The sequence below is a fragment of the Drosophila subobscura genome, chromosome J (assembly GCF_008121235.1).
Source record: "Drosophila subobscura isolate 14011-0131.10 chromosome J, UCBerk_Dsub_1.0, whole genome shotgun sequence".
Taxonomy (NCBI): domain Eukaryota; kingdom Metazoa; phylum Arthropoda; class Insecta; order Diptera; family Drosophilidae; genus Drosophila; species Drosophila subobscura.
This window is the reverse complement of record NC_048532.1, coordinates 16,838,903-16,856,427: the sequence shown is the minus strand read 5'-3', so window position 1 is coordinate 16,856,427 and position 17,525 is coordinate 16,838,903. Positions and strand designations below refer to the sequence as shown.

Sequence of the window (17,525 nt, the reverse complement as noted above, 5' to 3'; positions counted from 1 at the left end):
CCCAATTAGCAGCGATTGGGCATTGGCATTCGCCCGAAGCTGCCAAGAACCAAAGAGGCAGGCAAGAAAAGGTCCTCAAAGTCAAACATACAAAAAGTCAGACGCAGAGGCAGAGGCAGAAAGCGGCAAACTTTTTCGAGCAGCTCCAGAAACTTGTGAAATATTTAAAATTATGGCCAAACACGAGGCTGGCGAATGCAAAAAGCTTGCTTGACCCAGGTCGGGGCGGCGACAGGGTTGCCCAGGCCATTTCGATTGCGCCTCTTAGGCACTTACGACTCTCTCCGTTCGAGAGCAGAGCAAAGCAATGCAAAGCGTTCCACCCAGGGCCAAAGCAGAGCAAATTGAGGTGAAGTATTTAAGGCCAAAGCGGCTTGAGCGGCCCACCCTCGCTCCGGCATCCACCAACCCACCTCCGATGACGATGCCGACTCATAAGCCGATGAGACAACTGGGGAACAGCTGGCAGCTCGCACTTTGATTGCAGAGGGGGCTTGGGCTTGGGCTTGGGCTGGGCTGTTGCTTATCTGCTTTGTCAGAGATTTTCTCGCTGTTCCTCTTCCTCTACAAAGTGTGTGTGTCTCTTGGCAGGCCAACTGTTTCCATTAAAAAACCATTTAAATATTATCTACAGCGACTTCCTCCTACGCCTAAGCCACATGCGACGACAGACAGACGACATTCGCGACATTCAGATACAGCTGGAGGCCCGCTGCGTAAGGAATCTCCTTTGGCATTAATGAGCTTTGAATATTTCGAATTTGATTTTATTAATTGGATACACATCTTGATTAACTTTATGTCTGAGGCACAAATACACACATATTTCGCATCGTTTGGCGCACCAATTACAAATGCAATTACAAGTGGCAATAAATGAAATTAGCTGGCAAATTGTTTCATTGATTTAAGTGGCCAATGAAATGTTTATGGCCCATGCCTTCCTTTGTCTGTTAGAATATTATTTTGCCTAAATATTTAACAGTTTGCCTAACCATTAACATTTTTCCCCCACAACATTCTCGCATTTGGTTGAAGGCATTTTATTTTTCTCCGAAATACATATGTAGACTCCATTTAATGGGCAGGAATTTGGTTAAAATTGCGGTTATTGCAGCTTACTACACTCATATTTGTGTAAGGCGACATGCCCAGATTTTATCTGTGGAAACAATTTGTCATTTCTGTGACATCTTGTTGCTGCCCCATTAAAATCGCACACGGAACGAGCGGGTGAGCGAGCGAGCGAGCCCAAAAATATTTGCTTGCCACAGATTTACATTGCAGTAATTGATTTAATTTCAATTGTGGACCGTGTTCGTCTCTGGCTGGTCGGGAGTCCATCCCCATCCATGCACGAGTATTGATAAGTCAAATCGAATGGCGTTTGGTTGGGGCAGAGGCAGAGGCAGGGGTGTCAGTAGTGGGCCTCTGTGTGAGTGAGTGGCCCACAGAACTGCGATTGATAAATATCAGAGTGTTTTTAAAGCTTATTTTTCAGATGTCCAAACGGGAGACGACCGGCAACGGGCGACAAAAATAAGTAAACAAGAGCCACAACGGCAGCAGCAGCAAGTACAGTGGGGCCTCAGAGAATTAGTTGAGACAAATATAGGAACAGGCTAAAGACTTCACAGAAGAGTAACTGACATGCATGGTTACCAAATTGACTCTTTTGTTACTTTCTTCTTTCCCTATCATAATACATTTAAATTCAAATACTTTCATTTATCATAATTCAGATGCTGCACATTTTCTGTGTAGATAATGGTAATCCCTTGGGTTGAGTTTCCACTGTAATAAAGTTGATTGCAGCAGTCGGTGGCAAATTGAATATTTGCCCGCATCTGAGAGAGAGCGAGAGAGCCTCTGTGTGTCTCTGCAAGTGAATGTGTGCGATTTCTGTTCGTCTCGCTTTTCTCTGTTTGCACGCGTATTTGTTCGCATTGTTAAATGTTCGTTCGCTCCACCATCCACAAGCACAGCATCCACAACGGCACAAAATATCTGTATGATAAATGCAAAGTAGACAACGAGAAAGAGAGAGAGAGAGAGAGAGAGCAGAGAACTGGACTGAGAGAGAGAACAGATTCGCTTGCGCTGGGAACTGTGTTCCACCATTGTTAACGGGTGTTCGCGAGTGGATAAAGTAAGTTGCGTCTCTGTCTGTCTAAGAATTTCAAGCTACCAATTTATCATATCAAGCAACCCTTTGCTCTCTCTGATTCTCTCTCCCCACGTACTGGGCCGCCTCAGCTGTTGCTTCGTTGCCTGTTTCCACTGTATTCCAATTCCTTGTTGTTTTTGTTCGCGTCTTCTGCTCGTTGTTTGTATCTCCTCCTCCTCCTCCTTCTTGTTGATGTTGTTCGAGGCATCCAGCGTCTTATGCCAATCTTTGGGCTCTATCGATTTTCTTTTGTTTAATTTACTGGACCTCTTGCCGCGGGGGTGTGTGCGAAGCCCTTTCAGATTTCGTAATCTAGTTCGACTCGGGCTCTCGATAACGTTTGAGTACAAGCTGCCGAATTGAATTCACTTCCCCTGCCGCCTCTTTGTTGTTAGTGCGAGGACGCTAGCACCCAATATTTGTGTGTGTGTGTGTGTATCGACAGGGTATTGTATTGCTGTTCAATGCACAGCTTTGACAGCTCGCTCTTTCGATCAGCTGTTTGTGTACTGGAAGTTCTAGGAAAAAGATCAGCTTTTAATAGTCGAGGAAACAACACTCACCTAACGGGACACAGTTCCAGTGCGCGTTCCAGCAGCAAACAAAATAAGATCCAAGAATGCCAAGCAGCTGATCCACGAAATCTCTCGCAAGCAAAGCCAAAATCTCGCTCAGGAACACATTTGTCCCGTGCATTGGCTGTTGATGTTACCCCCGGCGCTTATCGTGAGGAGGCCACATACAACTTGTGTTAATCAGCGTTTTGGAATTACTCACAGACCACAAGAGGAGCAGGGCGATAAACGTGCCACTGCTGCCGCTGCTGCTGCCACAAACGTCGTCGATAAGAGAACCAACTGCGAAAATGTGTGTTTTACCAAAGTTCCCGCTCTCCATCGCTCCCGCTTGTTCGCTCTCTTTTTGTTCGGATTGTTTACAACCCACTGAAGAGAGTAGGCAAAGCAACGCAGCAACAGCAAAAGCAAAAGCATCCTCAGAGAGCGGGGATGGATGGCTGCTCTCTTTGTGCACTATAAGCGTGCGAGCGAGTGACAGAGAGAGAGCATAATTGTTGCTGTGCGCTCTCTCGGTGGCTGGCTGGCGGCTGCTGCGCCGCCAATTTGCAAGAAAATTTAGTTCGTTTACAGTTGGTTTTGGTGGGCAAGTTGTGAAAATCGCATCGAGGAGAGAAGAGCACAGCAGCAGCAGAAGCAGCACACACCACGCCGTAAAGGAGAGTTGCCAACACGCAGCAGAAAGTGGCAGCTACCAGCAGCAGCAGCAGCAGTGGCAACTACCAAGTGGTGTAAAAACTAAGCTACAGTTTCCCCCAAAATCAAATTATCGTGTTTTAAATTGTGGAAATGAGCTTGTTGCTGCGGCGGGCGCCTCTCTCGCTGCCGCTTAAGTAATATACACACACATTGGCAAGCACTCGCAGGCATACATACACACGCAAGGTACATAGACACAATAATACATACACGTATGTGTATGCCTCACGTGTGTGTGTGTGTTTGTGTGTGCGGTAAATTTTGCCCGTGTTGCCGAACCTCGTTTGGAGATTTCTGTGTGCGTTGTGTGGTGGCAGCAAATAGTTGTTGCAAGGCCTTCGAGCAGTAACAAACAAACAGCCAGCATCCATCATCCCCCAATAAGTGGCAGCAACAGCGACGACCGACGACGACTGCGGACTGCGGACTGACGCACACACACATCCACTTCGAGCAGCGAGAGCGGCAGCCGCAACAACGTTGTTAATTGAAATAAATTGAAATAAATTCCACAACGTTTGCTGCTCATATTGTTAATAAAGGAACGCGCCAGCGCCACGACAGCGACAGAATCAACGGCATAAACAAAAACAGTGAACCATCTCATCAGCCGCAAGTCGAAAACAAACCGAAATCAGGCAAGCATTTATATTCCAACAACAAAATATTAAAAGCTAATTGAATGTGGTGCCGAGTCCCGCCACCCCCCACCTCCCCTCAAGTTGCAAATAATCAGCAAATGCGTTCGGCGGCTCGTTGAATTTTCTTGCGTTTCATTTGTTTTGGTATCAGCGGCAAGTGCGTGGCAAAAACCATTTTTATATTTATTTTTAGACGCAAGTGTGCGGTAAGTCCGCGAACAAGTGTACAAAGACTCGTTGCAGCAACGTTCAAAATAAGTTCACAAAGAAATTGGCAAAAAAAAGCAAAGACTGCCTGCAAAGCGCAGATCTTTTGTGTCCCACATGCCAGAACATTCCTTTGCTGGCTTTTTGCTTTAGTCAAACGATCTGCCACTCCATTGTTTAGCAGAGATCTTCTCTTGGCAGTAGATAGAAAAGTTTCGGAAAGTTTCACTCCATTTCCAACCCCTCGCAATCGTCAGCAGAAAGTTCTCTCAAGATAAACCAAATAAATAAATAAATAATCATTTCGCATTTCGCAGAAACAACGCACAATTGTTTATGTTTAGACGATTGGCGGTGGGTTTTTGATTTCATTGCAAAGAGCACTTTCCCATTTTGTTTACAACTGGAATAAATATATATTTGTGCGGTTCGGGTTGTTGGTGGGGTGGCAACCAGCAACCAGCAACAGCGCCTCAGGTGGTGCGGCAAAGTACACCTGAATTAGAGCCACATGCTGGCAGCTTTTGTTCTTTCATTTTCATTTGATTTTCTCAAACTTCATTCCTTCTTGCGGATTCCATAATCAATTTAATATTTACATTGTTTTCCTCTACTGTTTATTATCTCAATCATTCCCGCTCAAACCCCGCTCAAAGTCAATTGAATTTATTTGTAAAACAAATACAAGACCCACGCCAAGGTCTCGGACTCGGAGTCGGACCGAAAGGTTCATTGAACTCCCTCCCTAACCAGCCTCAAGGACCCACTCGGTGTGGCGACCCTTACCCCTTATTTGTGTGGCAAGACGAGCGCCGAAAAGTATGCAACGGCCAACGGACCATCAGGGCATAAACTAATATTAACGATTTTCTCACTTTACTTCACTTCCCTACTCCTTGCAGCAGCCAGCAGCCAGCATCCCACCTCAGTGGGCCAACACACACACACGGACACACAAACACACACAAAACTCTCACCGACAAGTGGACCAAAAGGCGGACATGCGCAAATATCATTTTGGTAGTGGTAGCAACACAAAAGTGAACGTTAACAGCAGCGCCTAAGAGAGCGTCATCGAACGAGAGAGAACGCGCAACGGGAGTGCAGATTAAGAGAGCGCCCGGAAAGTCCAACCAAAGAGCGAGAAATGGCCTTCTCGCGTCACAACATCGAAAAGCGCCGACTCATCGAGCTAGTGCGCCTCAATCCCATCCTCTGGGACTGTCGCCTGCCCCACTACAAGCGTTCGGACAAGAAGAAGGCCATCAAGTGGAACGAGCTGGGGCGCATGTTCAATGTCACAGGGGAGCGGGTGCAGCGCACCTTCACCTCACTGCGGGAGATCTTTCGCAGGGAGTTGAACCACGAGAAGATGCTGGGCACAACGCGCTTCAAGTCCAAGTGGGAGTACTACGATGCCATGGCATTTCTCAAGGAGGTGATACGTGAGAGGAAGTAAGCTAAAAACTAAATTTGGGAACAATTTCGAGGCTGTAACTAAAGTTCTTCCTCCCTTGCAGATCGCGGGAACGCGTTAAGCCGGGTCCCACGGAACCAGCACCCAGAACCAACAACAACAACAGCTCCAACAGCAACAACAACAATAACAACAACAGCAGCAGCGTGGCCATGGATGAGTATCAATATTTTGCACCCAGCGATCCCAACAATCCCAACAATCAGCCGCCGGCGCAGCCACAGCCAAAGACAAATCCTTCACCCAGCCTCCTGCCCAGCCTCAGCCAACTGCCCGCCGCCTTGCTGCCACAGGCGCAGCACTTGCAGGCGCTGCAACTACAGCCAGATGTGACGCTGACCTCGCTGAGTGCAATACCCAAGCAGCCCGTGCCCGCTGCGCCTCCCTCGCCCGCCCAGGTGCTGTCCAGCTCACGTTCCTGCAGCTCCTCGCCCTCCATCTACATCAAGGATGAGCCGGGGTCGCCCGAGGAGGCAGACGCAGAGGGCAGCGCCACGAAGCTGGCCACCATTCGCCCGCAGACCAAGCAGCAGCTGAAGGCGCGTCTGCAGCTGCCGCCGGCAGCACCCAAGAGCGCCTCCATCTACGCCACCTCCCCGCCACGCCTCATCATCAATGCCAACAACGAGCTGATCGATGCCGATGCCGGAGACCTCGACGAGGATCTGGATGACTACGACGAGGATGACGACGACACGGGCCGCTACTCGCCCGTGCTGGATGTGGACATGCTGGGGCCCGACGGCCGCTTCTCGCCCGGCGGCACCAGCAGCTACACGCGCGTGGGCGGTGGCGGCGGTGGAGGCGGCGGTCGCTCGCATTCGCCGTCGCGGCATGTGCCCAGCCCCCGGGAGCTGCTGTACATGAAATTCGGCGACTTTCTGGCCGCACGACTGAACACCCTGAACGAGACTGTGGCCAATGAGCTGATGAACAAGATCCTGCTGCTCATAGCAGAGAAGTGAGTGGCAGCAGCGCGTTAAGGAATGCCCAAAAATATGATTGAATCGACAAAGGAGTGGTGAGTAATTCGAATATTTTTTAAGGCTTAATTAGTAAGGATCCAGCGAGGGGTTGCCAAATCCCATGCTGCAATTTCTGTGAATTATGTGCCAGCCTCTGGGCTACTTCTGGGTTGATGATCCTGCAGGATTTGTTGTGGGAATTTGCTCCAAGAATTTGTTGCAAATCGTTTGCAAAAATGTTGAGCTTTGGGGGCTACGGAAAATTCTTCAACGAGTTGGCGTTGGCTCTTGCCCTGCGAAAATTTATTGCACTGACCAATTTATTTAGCAACAACAAACGGCACACACCACATGCACACACGCACACCACAGCACACACACATATTTAAATTTCAAGTTTTATTTACACACAAAATGCCAGAGAGCCATAAAAAAGTTTTAATTTCCGGACGTTGAAGTGGACCCCAGACAAACGCACAGACAGAGACCCACACACAGCCGGACGGAGCGTGGCAAGTTTGGAGATTTGAGAGCATTTCACGCATAAATAAAATGCCTAGAACTCTGCCACATGACAGCAGCCCAGAGCTCGAGCCCTAACACCGACTGGGCCCTCCTTCCATGGAGGAGCTAGCTGACAGAACTGGGCCCTCCAAGGCAGTGCTACAACAGACAGAATGAGCTCAAAAATTAGAACAGCAACAACAAGAAACAAGCGACAATGGGGATACACAGGCTCTTGGCTTTGAAATCGGAACTGCAAACTCGGACTTGGGGCAAGAGGCTGCCGGATATGTGCTAGGCGAATATTTTGCACCCTTCGATGGGGATTTTGCAGCTTTCAGTTATGCCAAATTGCCATCCCTTTGAGCAGCTGATTTGTTGTAGAAGAAATTAATTTTGCTTTGGATTAAGTGGGACTACAAATTGTAACGAAAAGAAGAGTTCTGCCCGCTAAGAGTAGTGCCAGAACTTCCACTTAGACTGCCCCAAATGTACGCCTCGCCTCTTGGGTCTTAGCTGCGAGAACTGTGTCACAGATGGAGTCGGAGACGGAGACATGTGTGGTGCAGCCTCCAGGCATCGATGTGTGCCTCACCACAGGGCCAAGCCAGTTCTGGCCCTGCATTTGTATCTGCATCCTGTATCTGTAACCAGCAACTGCAGGAGCGTCTGTATTTACGATTTTGTAATATTTATGCAGCGACGCCTTTGGTGTCTGTGCCCTTTAGATGCCATTGCGGCTGCCCTTTCCCTCCATACCCATTCAATGCAACCGACAGGCCAACAGCCCGCTAGCTCCACTCTTATCTATGGTCTGGGCCAAGTTGCTTTACGAGCAGCAGCCTCGGATTTGAGTGTGGCAAGTGGCAGCGGGGAGCGGGCATAGCCAGCACAGTGGGTGGCATGTCCCCGACCTTTTATGGATAGTTACAGCAAGTTTGTTGGCACTTACAACATTATAAATTTGCCATAAATTATCGTTTTATGGTTGCAGCTGATGACACGCGATGTGGGCAACAAAAGATACTTTTGATCCGCAAAATGAGCATTAAACGGGGGCAGCAGCAGCAGCGGCAGCGGCAGCGGCAGCCATTTACCATCATTGGGAAGTGTGCATTTGATAGGATCGATAAATTGCAGAGATAAATATGACATATCCAGTGGGGTACATTGTGTGGCGGCAGCTCCCATCTTTCCACCATTCGAAATTCACAGTAAATAAACTGAACATTTCCTTGTCTGGGATGCTGCTGCCACACACTCTTGAACTTTGGCTGCTGTCTGAGTGCCAGATTTCCCAAACACTTTCCACACACACTTCCGCCCGTTTGCATTTCCGCTCAAACAAAAAAAAGGAAAGAGAAGAAAAAATCAAATCTCAGTTGGCTACAATGTCTGATGTACGCACTCCGCCTCCATGCCACATTCTCGATGGGGCAAGTTTTAAATGGCGGCGCTAAAAAGTATTGCACAGTCCTCCCCACACCCCGCCGCACCCACTCCTAGCGGCCACCCTTTTTGCACATAAAATGCATATGCAAGTTAATGTTTACAATAGTCGTAAAAGTTTAATGGATTTTGCACAGCCAGCTCCCAGCCAGCACGGACGGGGCTTAGGATCGTAACTTTCGTAAATCAGTTTTTTTTGGGCAGAGTGGGGGGTGGGGCCTTGTGTGTGTGCCCCCGAAAAACTTTCGCGCTGTTTGTATAATCAAAATGCATTTGTTTGATTAATACGCCGCCATCTTTCTCTCGCCGAAAAATATTTGGAAAAGCTGCTGTTGATTTTATTTTGGCGGGGAATATACTTTGTTTTTCGCCGTTTTTCTATTGACTTGGCAGTCGGCTGTCAGGGTGAATTTACTAACAAGGTGACGAACCAATAACGTATTCACCACGCGCAGAGAGACAAGCGCTAGAAAGGGATAGAGATCGCCACTGTGGTGAAGACGTCAACTTGGGTTGCAACCGCAGCTAAGCAAATTCACCTTGGGGTTACGTTTTGTACTAACATTTTGGCACGAGTCTGCAAGTGGCCCTTGACTTTGCATGCAGCTTAAAGGCTTCGTTTGCTCCTGCCGCACCAATTAAGTGTGGCAGAACTAATTCATTAAACTCGGCAAAATCCAAGTGCCATTGACAAATTATGTTTGCAACTGATACAAAACTCAGCGCACAAGATTTTCCATGGGCCTCGCATGATGAATTTATCATTTGGCTTTTGTCTCCCAGTCTCTCCCTCTGAGCGATTTCTGTTTGTGATTGAGTGGATGCCATTGAGGTCCATCATCTAATGAAATGCATATGCCAATCAACATAATTATAACTTTGAATGGAGTGTGCGTGGAGCCACACCCAATACTGAAAGGGGCAACAAAAACCCGGGCAGCAGCAGCATGGGGGGAGGCTGTGGCAGAGACGCATCCAATGAATCGAATCTAAAGCAAGTCTAACATGTGGCTGCAGCAGCAGGATGTGTTTAATGCTGATCGAATGCCAGGATACCCCACAAATGGCTAGTTGAAGGACGCGTTGCATGTGGAATATGTGTGCATAATTTATGGTCCTGCCTTGTGCATCGATATACCCTTGGGTGCAAGCTGCCTGCCTGCCTGCCTGCCTGCTGCCTGCCTCCTGTATAATAATGTTAACCCAAGGAAACTTCTTGTCCAGAGCACGGGTGAGCTGTGGGCTGTGGCTAGGCCTGAACTATAACCATGAGTAGTATCAATATTGACAGCCATTAATATGGCATTTTATGCAATAAGCAGAGAGACATTGATGAGGCGGAGAGACTGAGTCCAGGTCCTGCGCCTCTGTGTCTCCTGGCAGTTGCTGCATTTTTAATGAGCTCCACCACAGCGCAGAAGGCGCCTCGCCTCGTTCGTAGCTTCCGCTGCCGCTGCCGCTGCCTGATGACTGGGGAAATGCTTCCGTCTGCGATTGGAAATTTGCCAATCCCCCTGCCACGTGGGGGACTTAATTTCAGAGGTAGCTGTGGGGGCGGAAGGCAAAACGGAAGCGCGCAGACGACACACACGACGACGACGACGACGAGGACGAGGATCCGACCTGAACTCGTCTTGAATGCCACCTCGCATCTCCTTCGTATTAATGGCCGCAGGACATGTCAAAGGAACTGATGACGCGCCGCCGTCGCCCGACGTGCACTGACTGCAATCATGGCAGCCAAAAGCCCACGATGATGAGGCCCCCAGGTATGGTTAGCTGCGCCAGATACTTATTGTCCGTGCTGCACGGACCCTGCACTGCCCCATCGACTATGCTGCATATCAATCAGGCAATCACAAAAATCACAAGCAACAAAAAAGGAAACTTACACCAGCTGCCGCCCCTGCACACAGACTGCTCGAAGGATGTAAGCTCGAACAAAATAATTGCCAGGAATTTATGTGCCAGATTTACCTTTTGGATTTGTGCAGGCTTTTCTATGCTTTTTTTGTTGCTAAATTAATAATTTTGATTGCATGAAAAGTTGCGACAGTTGTTTAAGTTTTTGCCATGCGACAAAAATTATCATCCTTAGTGTGCCGGAGCGAACTTTGAACTTTGGCGCGCTTCGACATCGCTTTGACAATCAGGCGGCGGGGCGGGGTGGGGTGGGGCGGGCAGGCTAAAGTTTTCACTGCAAATAAATTGCGTCTCATAAGCTAATGAAAATCCCGAAGGCTGCGTAATTAAGTTGCAGCAGCAGACAGACAGCGGCCGGGGCAGGGGGCCAACAATTAGCCAAGATGATGTTGAAAATAAATTCCGTTTCTGCCAATTAAGAGCCTAAGCCCCGTTGCTTATTGTTTTCTAAACATTTGCAGGCCAAAATGCTTTTTGGGTATATATTTTTGAGTCAAGGATGGCCACTCGATGGCCGCTCCACTCGACTCCCCTCGATGCCACTCGACTCCAGTCCACTCCACTCGTTTATATTTTTGGCTGGCCACAAAAATTGATTGCCGTAAATGCCGAGCCAGGCAAAGGCGATGTGGCTGTGGCATTTATAAGTAAATTACAGACTGAACGAGAGTTTCGGTTTGGTTTTTGGGGCCAAAAAATCAAAATATCAATTGCTGGATGCATTTGCCTCCAGCCAACTGTCGCTGCGTCTTGGCAGTTTGTTTGTTCAGGGCTACACAATTAATTACCACTGAAAAGCGTAAGAGAGGGCAAGAGAGAGAGTGAGCGGCGGAGACAGAGACAAAAACAGACTAATTACATTAGCTGCCACAGCGATTTGTCTCCCCGACTCAATCAGAATGCTGCAGGCAGGCGGGCAGGCTGCAGACTCTCACGGGTACAGCTTGCTGCACAGAATGTGGCCCACAAATCACCAGGAAACATGATGACAGCATACGCTGCTGCGCCTACAGGTATGCAACAGTTCTTGAGAAAGCCAGAGCACAGCCTGTGCAAAGGCAACTCAAGTGGGTGGAGCAGCAGAGCGGAGTGGATTGGAGTGGGATGCAGGCGCTCGGCTGTTTATGCATTTCCCTAATGAAATGCAAAGAAAACAAAGCCTACCCCAGCCCCCATAGAGCCACAGTGCCAGTGCCAGTGCCAGTCCCAGCTCTAGTCTCAGGTTATCCGCCCTGCGATAGGCAATGCAAATTTCAGCTAGAGCCCTTCTCCTTGCTGCTGCTGTGGCTGAGTGGTAATTAAATATTTATTTTCTCCATAGCTATTTGCTTTGATTAATAGCTAACAAAAATGGGCTCGAAAATAGAGCAAAAGAAAAGGCTTCTGCTTGCCAGATACCCTAACAGACAATAAATGGAGGAAACTCTATTGATTTGAGTGCTATAAGTACCAAAACTAGGGGTATAAATAGTGCGCATAAGACCCACCAATCGCTTAACAATACTTTAAGGCTTCTGCTGATGTTCTCCAAACATTTCTAGCACCTTTTTTGGGCAGTGTATTACAGCACGAGGGGCGATGGCCGCTTCTCCTTCATGTTCTCCGAATGTTTTTAATATTTTACAATTTCCCAATTGTTTTCCCTGCCCCACCCCCCCGCAATCCCTTTGGCTTTTTGTTTAACTTGAGCTTGAGGATATTCTGTTGGTTTTTTGTTTCCGTAAATCAAACACTTGGAGCGCAAAATCCGGGCTCCTTGGCATTTAATTTCGATAATGTGTTTCGGATTTGACAATTGATTTGGGTAAGCGGGTGGGAGCTTAGGAGCCGGATTAAGCTGCCCAGCAAAGTCGCTTTTGAGTTGTGCATTAACTGAGTTTTGGCAGCAGCAAACTGTCGTAGGGAATGTGCTGACCCCTGTGCTGGCCATGAGTCATCGGGCACTCTTGGGGGTGTCGCATTCACTTTGCATATTGACACGTCTGCAGGGCTAGTGTGGCATGAGTAATTTATTATATTCCAAGGCGCCAAACTGGGGATAAGCGAGCGACAAACGGAGCAAAGGAGCAGCCACAGCCACAGCCACGGCCAAACCCGAGTGAATGCAACATGCAAAAAAGGTCAGCGGGAGACATTACCACATCATTACGAGACCACAGGGACAACCACAAGCGACTTGACCTACGAGGCAGGAGTCGGGGCAGACTGCAGTCTCCATTCCGCATGCTCCTGCTTTGAAATGCGAATGCGTAAAACCAAAACGAGGCAACACACAACAGCGGACAGAGCCAGCTGCAGCACTGCACTTACGCCAAAGCGTCATTAAGTCAATTTGTGCGAGGCAAAGCGGCAACTTAATGTGCAATCGGGGACGCCAGGGCAGCCTCAGCTAGGAAGTGGCATGGGCGAGGGGGACTTTTACCCCTAAACATGGACACACCAATTATACCGAAATATCAACACACACAGCCAGACAAGAGTCCGTTCCCCAGGCGTAAGAAAGAGCAAACCCTACCCCCGAAAAAGGAGATTGCGCTTTTGCGGTTTGTGTTAAGTTGATTTCCGGCACGTCTGGGGCAGCCAGTGCCCGTCAGCCCGTCACACATTACTCTACACATGGGGGGCCGCCCACCAAGATGTCCCTACGCCAATTATGCGTAGGGGGGAGGGGGGCAGACCCCCTCCCGTTGCTCTCTGCTCGTCAGCGGCATATTCATAAACAGACGATGGTCGCCCCTCTGCCTGGTTGTCCTTATCATCATCATGCTCATCATCGCCATGGTAATCATTGTGCTCCGGCAAGTGTTGGCCACGCCCACCCGCCTGGCCTGTCACAAGCAACAGCCAGAGTCTCCTTCCCACCCATTCTCCTACAGCCTATCTGCCCACCCCCACAAGGTGTGCTGTAAATTATACGCTTTTGCGTTTAGCCTTCGCCACAGACCTGTAGTCTGGGTCCAGCCTCGGAGGAATCCCAACTGCAGACACCCCGCGCCGCACTCTCCAAGCAGTGTCCTGCTGCCTGCCCGCACCCCGCACTGCTTGGACAGTCCCGTTGCCCACGCACACTGCTTGGACAGCCCTGCTGCTGCCTGCCCACACTCCGCACTGCTTGCACAGCTCCGCTGCCTACCCGCACTGCTTGCACACGCCCCACTCCCGGTTTGATGTTTTGCGGTTGTGTTGACGTTGTCCCAGTGCCAGGAGGAGCATCCAGTTGGGGCTGCCCTTTAATATTTAAAGTGCGCTTTTAGGCCAGAGAGAGGGAGAGAGAGAGGGTTTGTCCATTATCCTGCCGACATGTTATTTTCCTTGCGCTTTGCGGTGCCCGGTGCCAATTAATGAGATTTTCCCAACGCATCAAGCGTAGCGCAGCAGTTTCAGGTTCGGGCTTTGCCATTGTTTTCCAACAGACAAGAAGGTTGGCCCCTGTGGCAGGGTAAGAGCCCTCCAAAGGGTGCTTCAGCTGGCAGTTAAGAGCTTGAACAACAGCTAGAAAAGTTTTGCAGCCAAGGCAGAGGCTAAAGATGATGAAGATGCTGACTAGAAGTTGGGTCCCCTTTCCTTTTTTGGCTGCTAATAACTCTCTTTTGTGGTCCTCAGGTATTGGCAGGCCTTCATTTGCATAATCCAACATTCACTTTGATAGCAGCTCGTTGCGGAAATGTTTCTTTAGCTGGAAAAACTTTCACACTTCACAGCGAGGCACAGGCACGGACACATGGCACACAGGCCGCAGGCAGCCACAGCCACTTCCGCAGCCTTAGCCTTAGCCTTAATTTTCATTAGCTGCAGTTGGAACTCATCCTCCTGGCAGACAAGAGCCTCAACTCGACTCGACTCGCCTCGCCTCGAGTGGCAGCAGAGACCGCAAACTTGGGGCAGCCACTGTGTCATTTGTTATGTTATTGGTTTGGACATTTTGCAAATTGCTTATTTAGCAGTGCGTAAAATCCACAGCGTCCTCTGGTAGCTCCATCCTGCCTGCTGCCTGCCTGCCGCCTCTCCTTCTGCGGTTCTCTTTTTGTCGAGGCCACACACACACACACACACATGTCAAGGAGCAGCAGCAGCAGCTTCTGCCTTGGTGTCTCTGTGTCCTCCTCTCCCTGTCTGTTTGTGGCCCCCAAGAATTTTTTCCTTCTCCTCCATTGTTGTTGCCCTCAAAGTTAACAACGTGTCAAGCAAGCGGTTAGGTCTGCTCTGCTCTGTGCTCTGTCCATCCTTCTAACCCATTCGCTTCTCACCAATACGCAGCAGCAGCAGCAGCAGCTCCAGTGTGCATAGGGAAATTGCCAAGGGGTGCCATGAGGTCGTGGCAGGTGTCAGCCTCCCAGCCTCCCAGCCACCAGTTATTTGGCCAAGTGTTCGAAAACTGTCAATGCAGTACAATTTTCATCCCCACTTCTCCTACCCGCCACACACACACACATGAGAGTATTTTTTGTGCCCCCAAACGACGACGGACACTCATCTGTGCCCCGTAATAATATTTGCTTTTCATTCTGTGTCATTTACTCCACTTCCCGGCTCCTCTCTCTCTCCTGTGACTCCTCCTGGACTGCCCCCCTGCTCGGTGTTCTTGGTGTTTTTGTGTGGCGCCTAATTGCCTGCTACATTTTGTGGCACTTGGGTGCGGCACAGGCAGAGGCACAGGCACACAACTGTACGACCGACCGAGTGTCATAAAGTTTTTCTTTTTTACGACTAATATTTTGTGAGGCTTTTTAATTAGGCGAAATGGTCGTTAAAATTGATTTATTGCCTGTGATGGGAATTGTTAATTGGCAGGCTGCAAAAGTGGTGCGGGGTGCTGGGGGGAGGGGGCTATAAAATTGAATAACTCACTTGAATTTGATCGATAAATGTTTTTGCCCAAATTACTAATTTCCACTCTTCTCCTTTTCTCGTTGCAGCTCCCAGCCCAAAGGCTAACTTTCTAGCGTAATTAAATATAAATAATAATAGTAATAATAATAATTATTTTATTATTTTATGCATGCATCAAAGTCTGTATTATGTGCCATAAAACTGTATGAAACAAAAAATGCACTAAAATATAACAAGTGAATTTTAAGCTCAAAGACAAAGGCACAAAAGTTGCCCAAATTTAAAAAATAAATACTTTTTTTTCATTGAAATAATTGAAGAATTGTTTGTAGTACATAATAAACCCCACACACATTGCTGCCACAACTTCCGCATCCACTTTATCGCTTTAAGTGACTCGTGGAAAAAAGTTGCTGCCTGCCACAATCGTTGATAAAGTTCCAGCAGTGCCACGAGAGCAGGCCACCCGCTCAACGGTTGCCTCAGCTTTATGCAAATTGTGCAGCGCCCATGGAATCTTCAACCAAAAACGATTAAACGTCATTAGAATTATAATAGCATTTTGCTTTCGCGACTTTGACTCTGCCAGAGCCCCCGCCCATTCCCCTCGCTGGCAGCTCACCTTTCTGTCTGCCTGGCCCTGAGCTCTGTCTGTCCCTCCGTTGGCTCGTCCTGGATGGATGGGCAGTCATTCATCTTCATAGTAAAAACAGCAACAACAACAGCAACAGCAAAAACAACGCTGTGATTACAGTTCCGTTTTAATTGTAATTAAAGCGATTATTACAGCGCACTTTTTGTCTCTTGCCCTTGGACCCTCTTGAACTCTTCGCTTAATCTTTGCTACTTGCGACCTGCAGCTTATTTCAATTTGAAGCACGCCCAGCCCAAGCTACAACCCCAGCCCCACCCTCCTTGCGCCCAACTTTTTCTATTTTCCTGCACGACTCTTGCCGCGGCGAGCCTAAGGGCTTTGCCTTGATGCGAAATGTGCGGAGTGGGACCAAAAACTGTTTCTTGTTGCATAGAAAAGTTTCTCTCAGTTATTTGTGGGGGGGACGTGTAGCTTGTGGCAGCACCTGGCCCAAAAAAAAAGCGTTGCAGTTGTTGCCGCGTCTTGTTGTGTCTTGAACGTCAGTTGAATTCCGCTGGCAGTTGGTTAGGCAGGGAGTCAGGCACTGAGGCAGGTTCCTATGGTAAGTGTATTATGCTGGCGTTGAGTCTAGGCATTCGCTTGACTTAACTTGGGAACTTGAATTGCTGAGAATTGAAATTGATTTGGCCTGCAGCAGCCAGCAATTGGAGTAGTTTGAGGTGCAAGTGGAGGCTGAATTCTTCATTGGAATAAGCAATGAAATAGAAGGAACTTCGCACTGCAAACTGCCAGCCGAAGGTATCATTTAGTTCTCATTTTAGAAGATATTTGAAGGGTTAAGTCTAAGGTAATATTTCTGCTCAGGTGGTGCCGCATTTGTGCCCAAAGTAAAGCTGTTTTGGTGCCAAAATTGTGACAGAAAGAACACCTTTTTGTAACCCGATCTGGATCACATGTGTTCTCCTTTCATTAGCCACCAAATGCAGCCTAGCAATGTCTTCAAATATTTATAAGCTATCAGTTTCCCTCCTCTCCCAACGCTCATGGAGAAAGAACACTCCTTGATCCCCATTCTGTATCATAATTATCGCTACCGCCTGCTGCCCAGCGATGTCTTCGTTTAGCTCCCAATTATCGCTTACAGGTTCCTGCATTTCCTTCAACACATCTTGAGTTTCGTGCTGCCCCTATTACCCTCGTTTTTCTTAGCTGCAAAGGGAGGGAGCACCTCCATACATGTGTAATATGTTGCACTTAATTTACACTTTTCGACCCCAAACCCAACTCCTGGCCATTTCTATGCTTCCTTTTTAAATGAAAAGTAACTGCAGGAATGGCAGAAGAAAAACATTAGCAACAACAACTACAGCAACACACACACAGCACACACACACTTGTACACACTTGTACACACCGCCGAAACAACATTTGGTTGGGTGTAATTTTTATTACGATATTTCCCAACTGAGTTAAGTAGCAAAACTCACTTCGCA

General features: G+C 48.4%; 1 protein-coding gene across 1 annotated transcript; it reads left to right on the top strand.

The window, feature by feature from the left end:
• The first annotated feature begins 5,353 nt into the window (after positions 1 to 5,353).
• Positions 5,354 to 15,601, top strand: LOC117894858 (kinesin-related protein 12). The gene is made up of 3 exons (XM_034802115.1): positions 5,354 to 5,744; positions 5,810 to 6,787; positions 15,524 to 15,601. The coding sequence occupies exons 1-2, from the start codon at positions 5,437 to 5,439 to the stop codon at positions 6,729 to 6,731; spliced, it is 1,230 nt and encodes a 409-aa protein (XP_034658006.1). The 5' UTR covers positions 5,354 to 5,436; the 3' UTR covers positions 6,732 to 6,787; positions 15,524 to 15,601.
• The last annotated feature ends 1,924 nt before the right edge of the window (positions 15,602 to 17,525 follow it).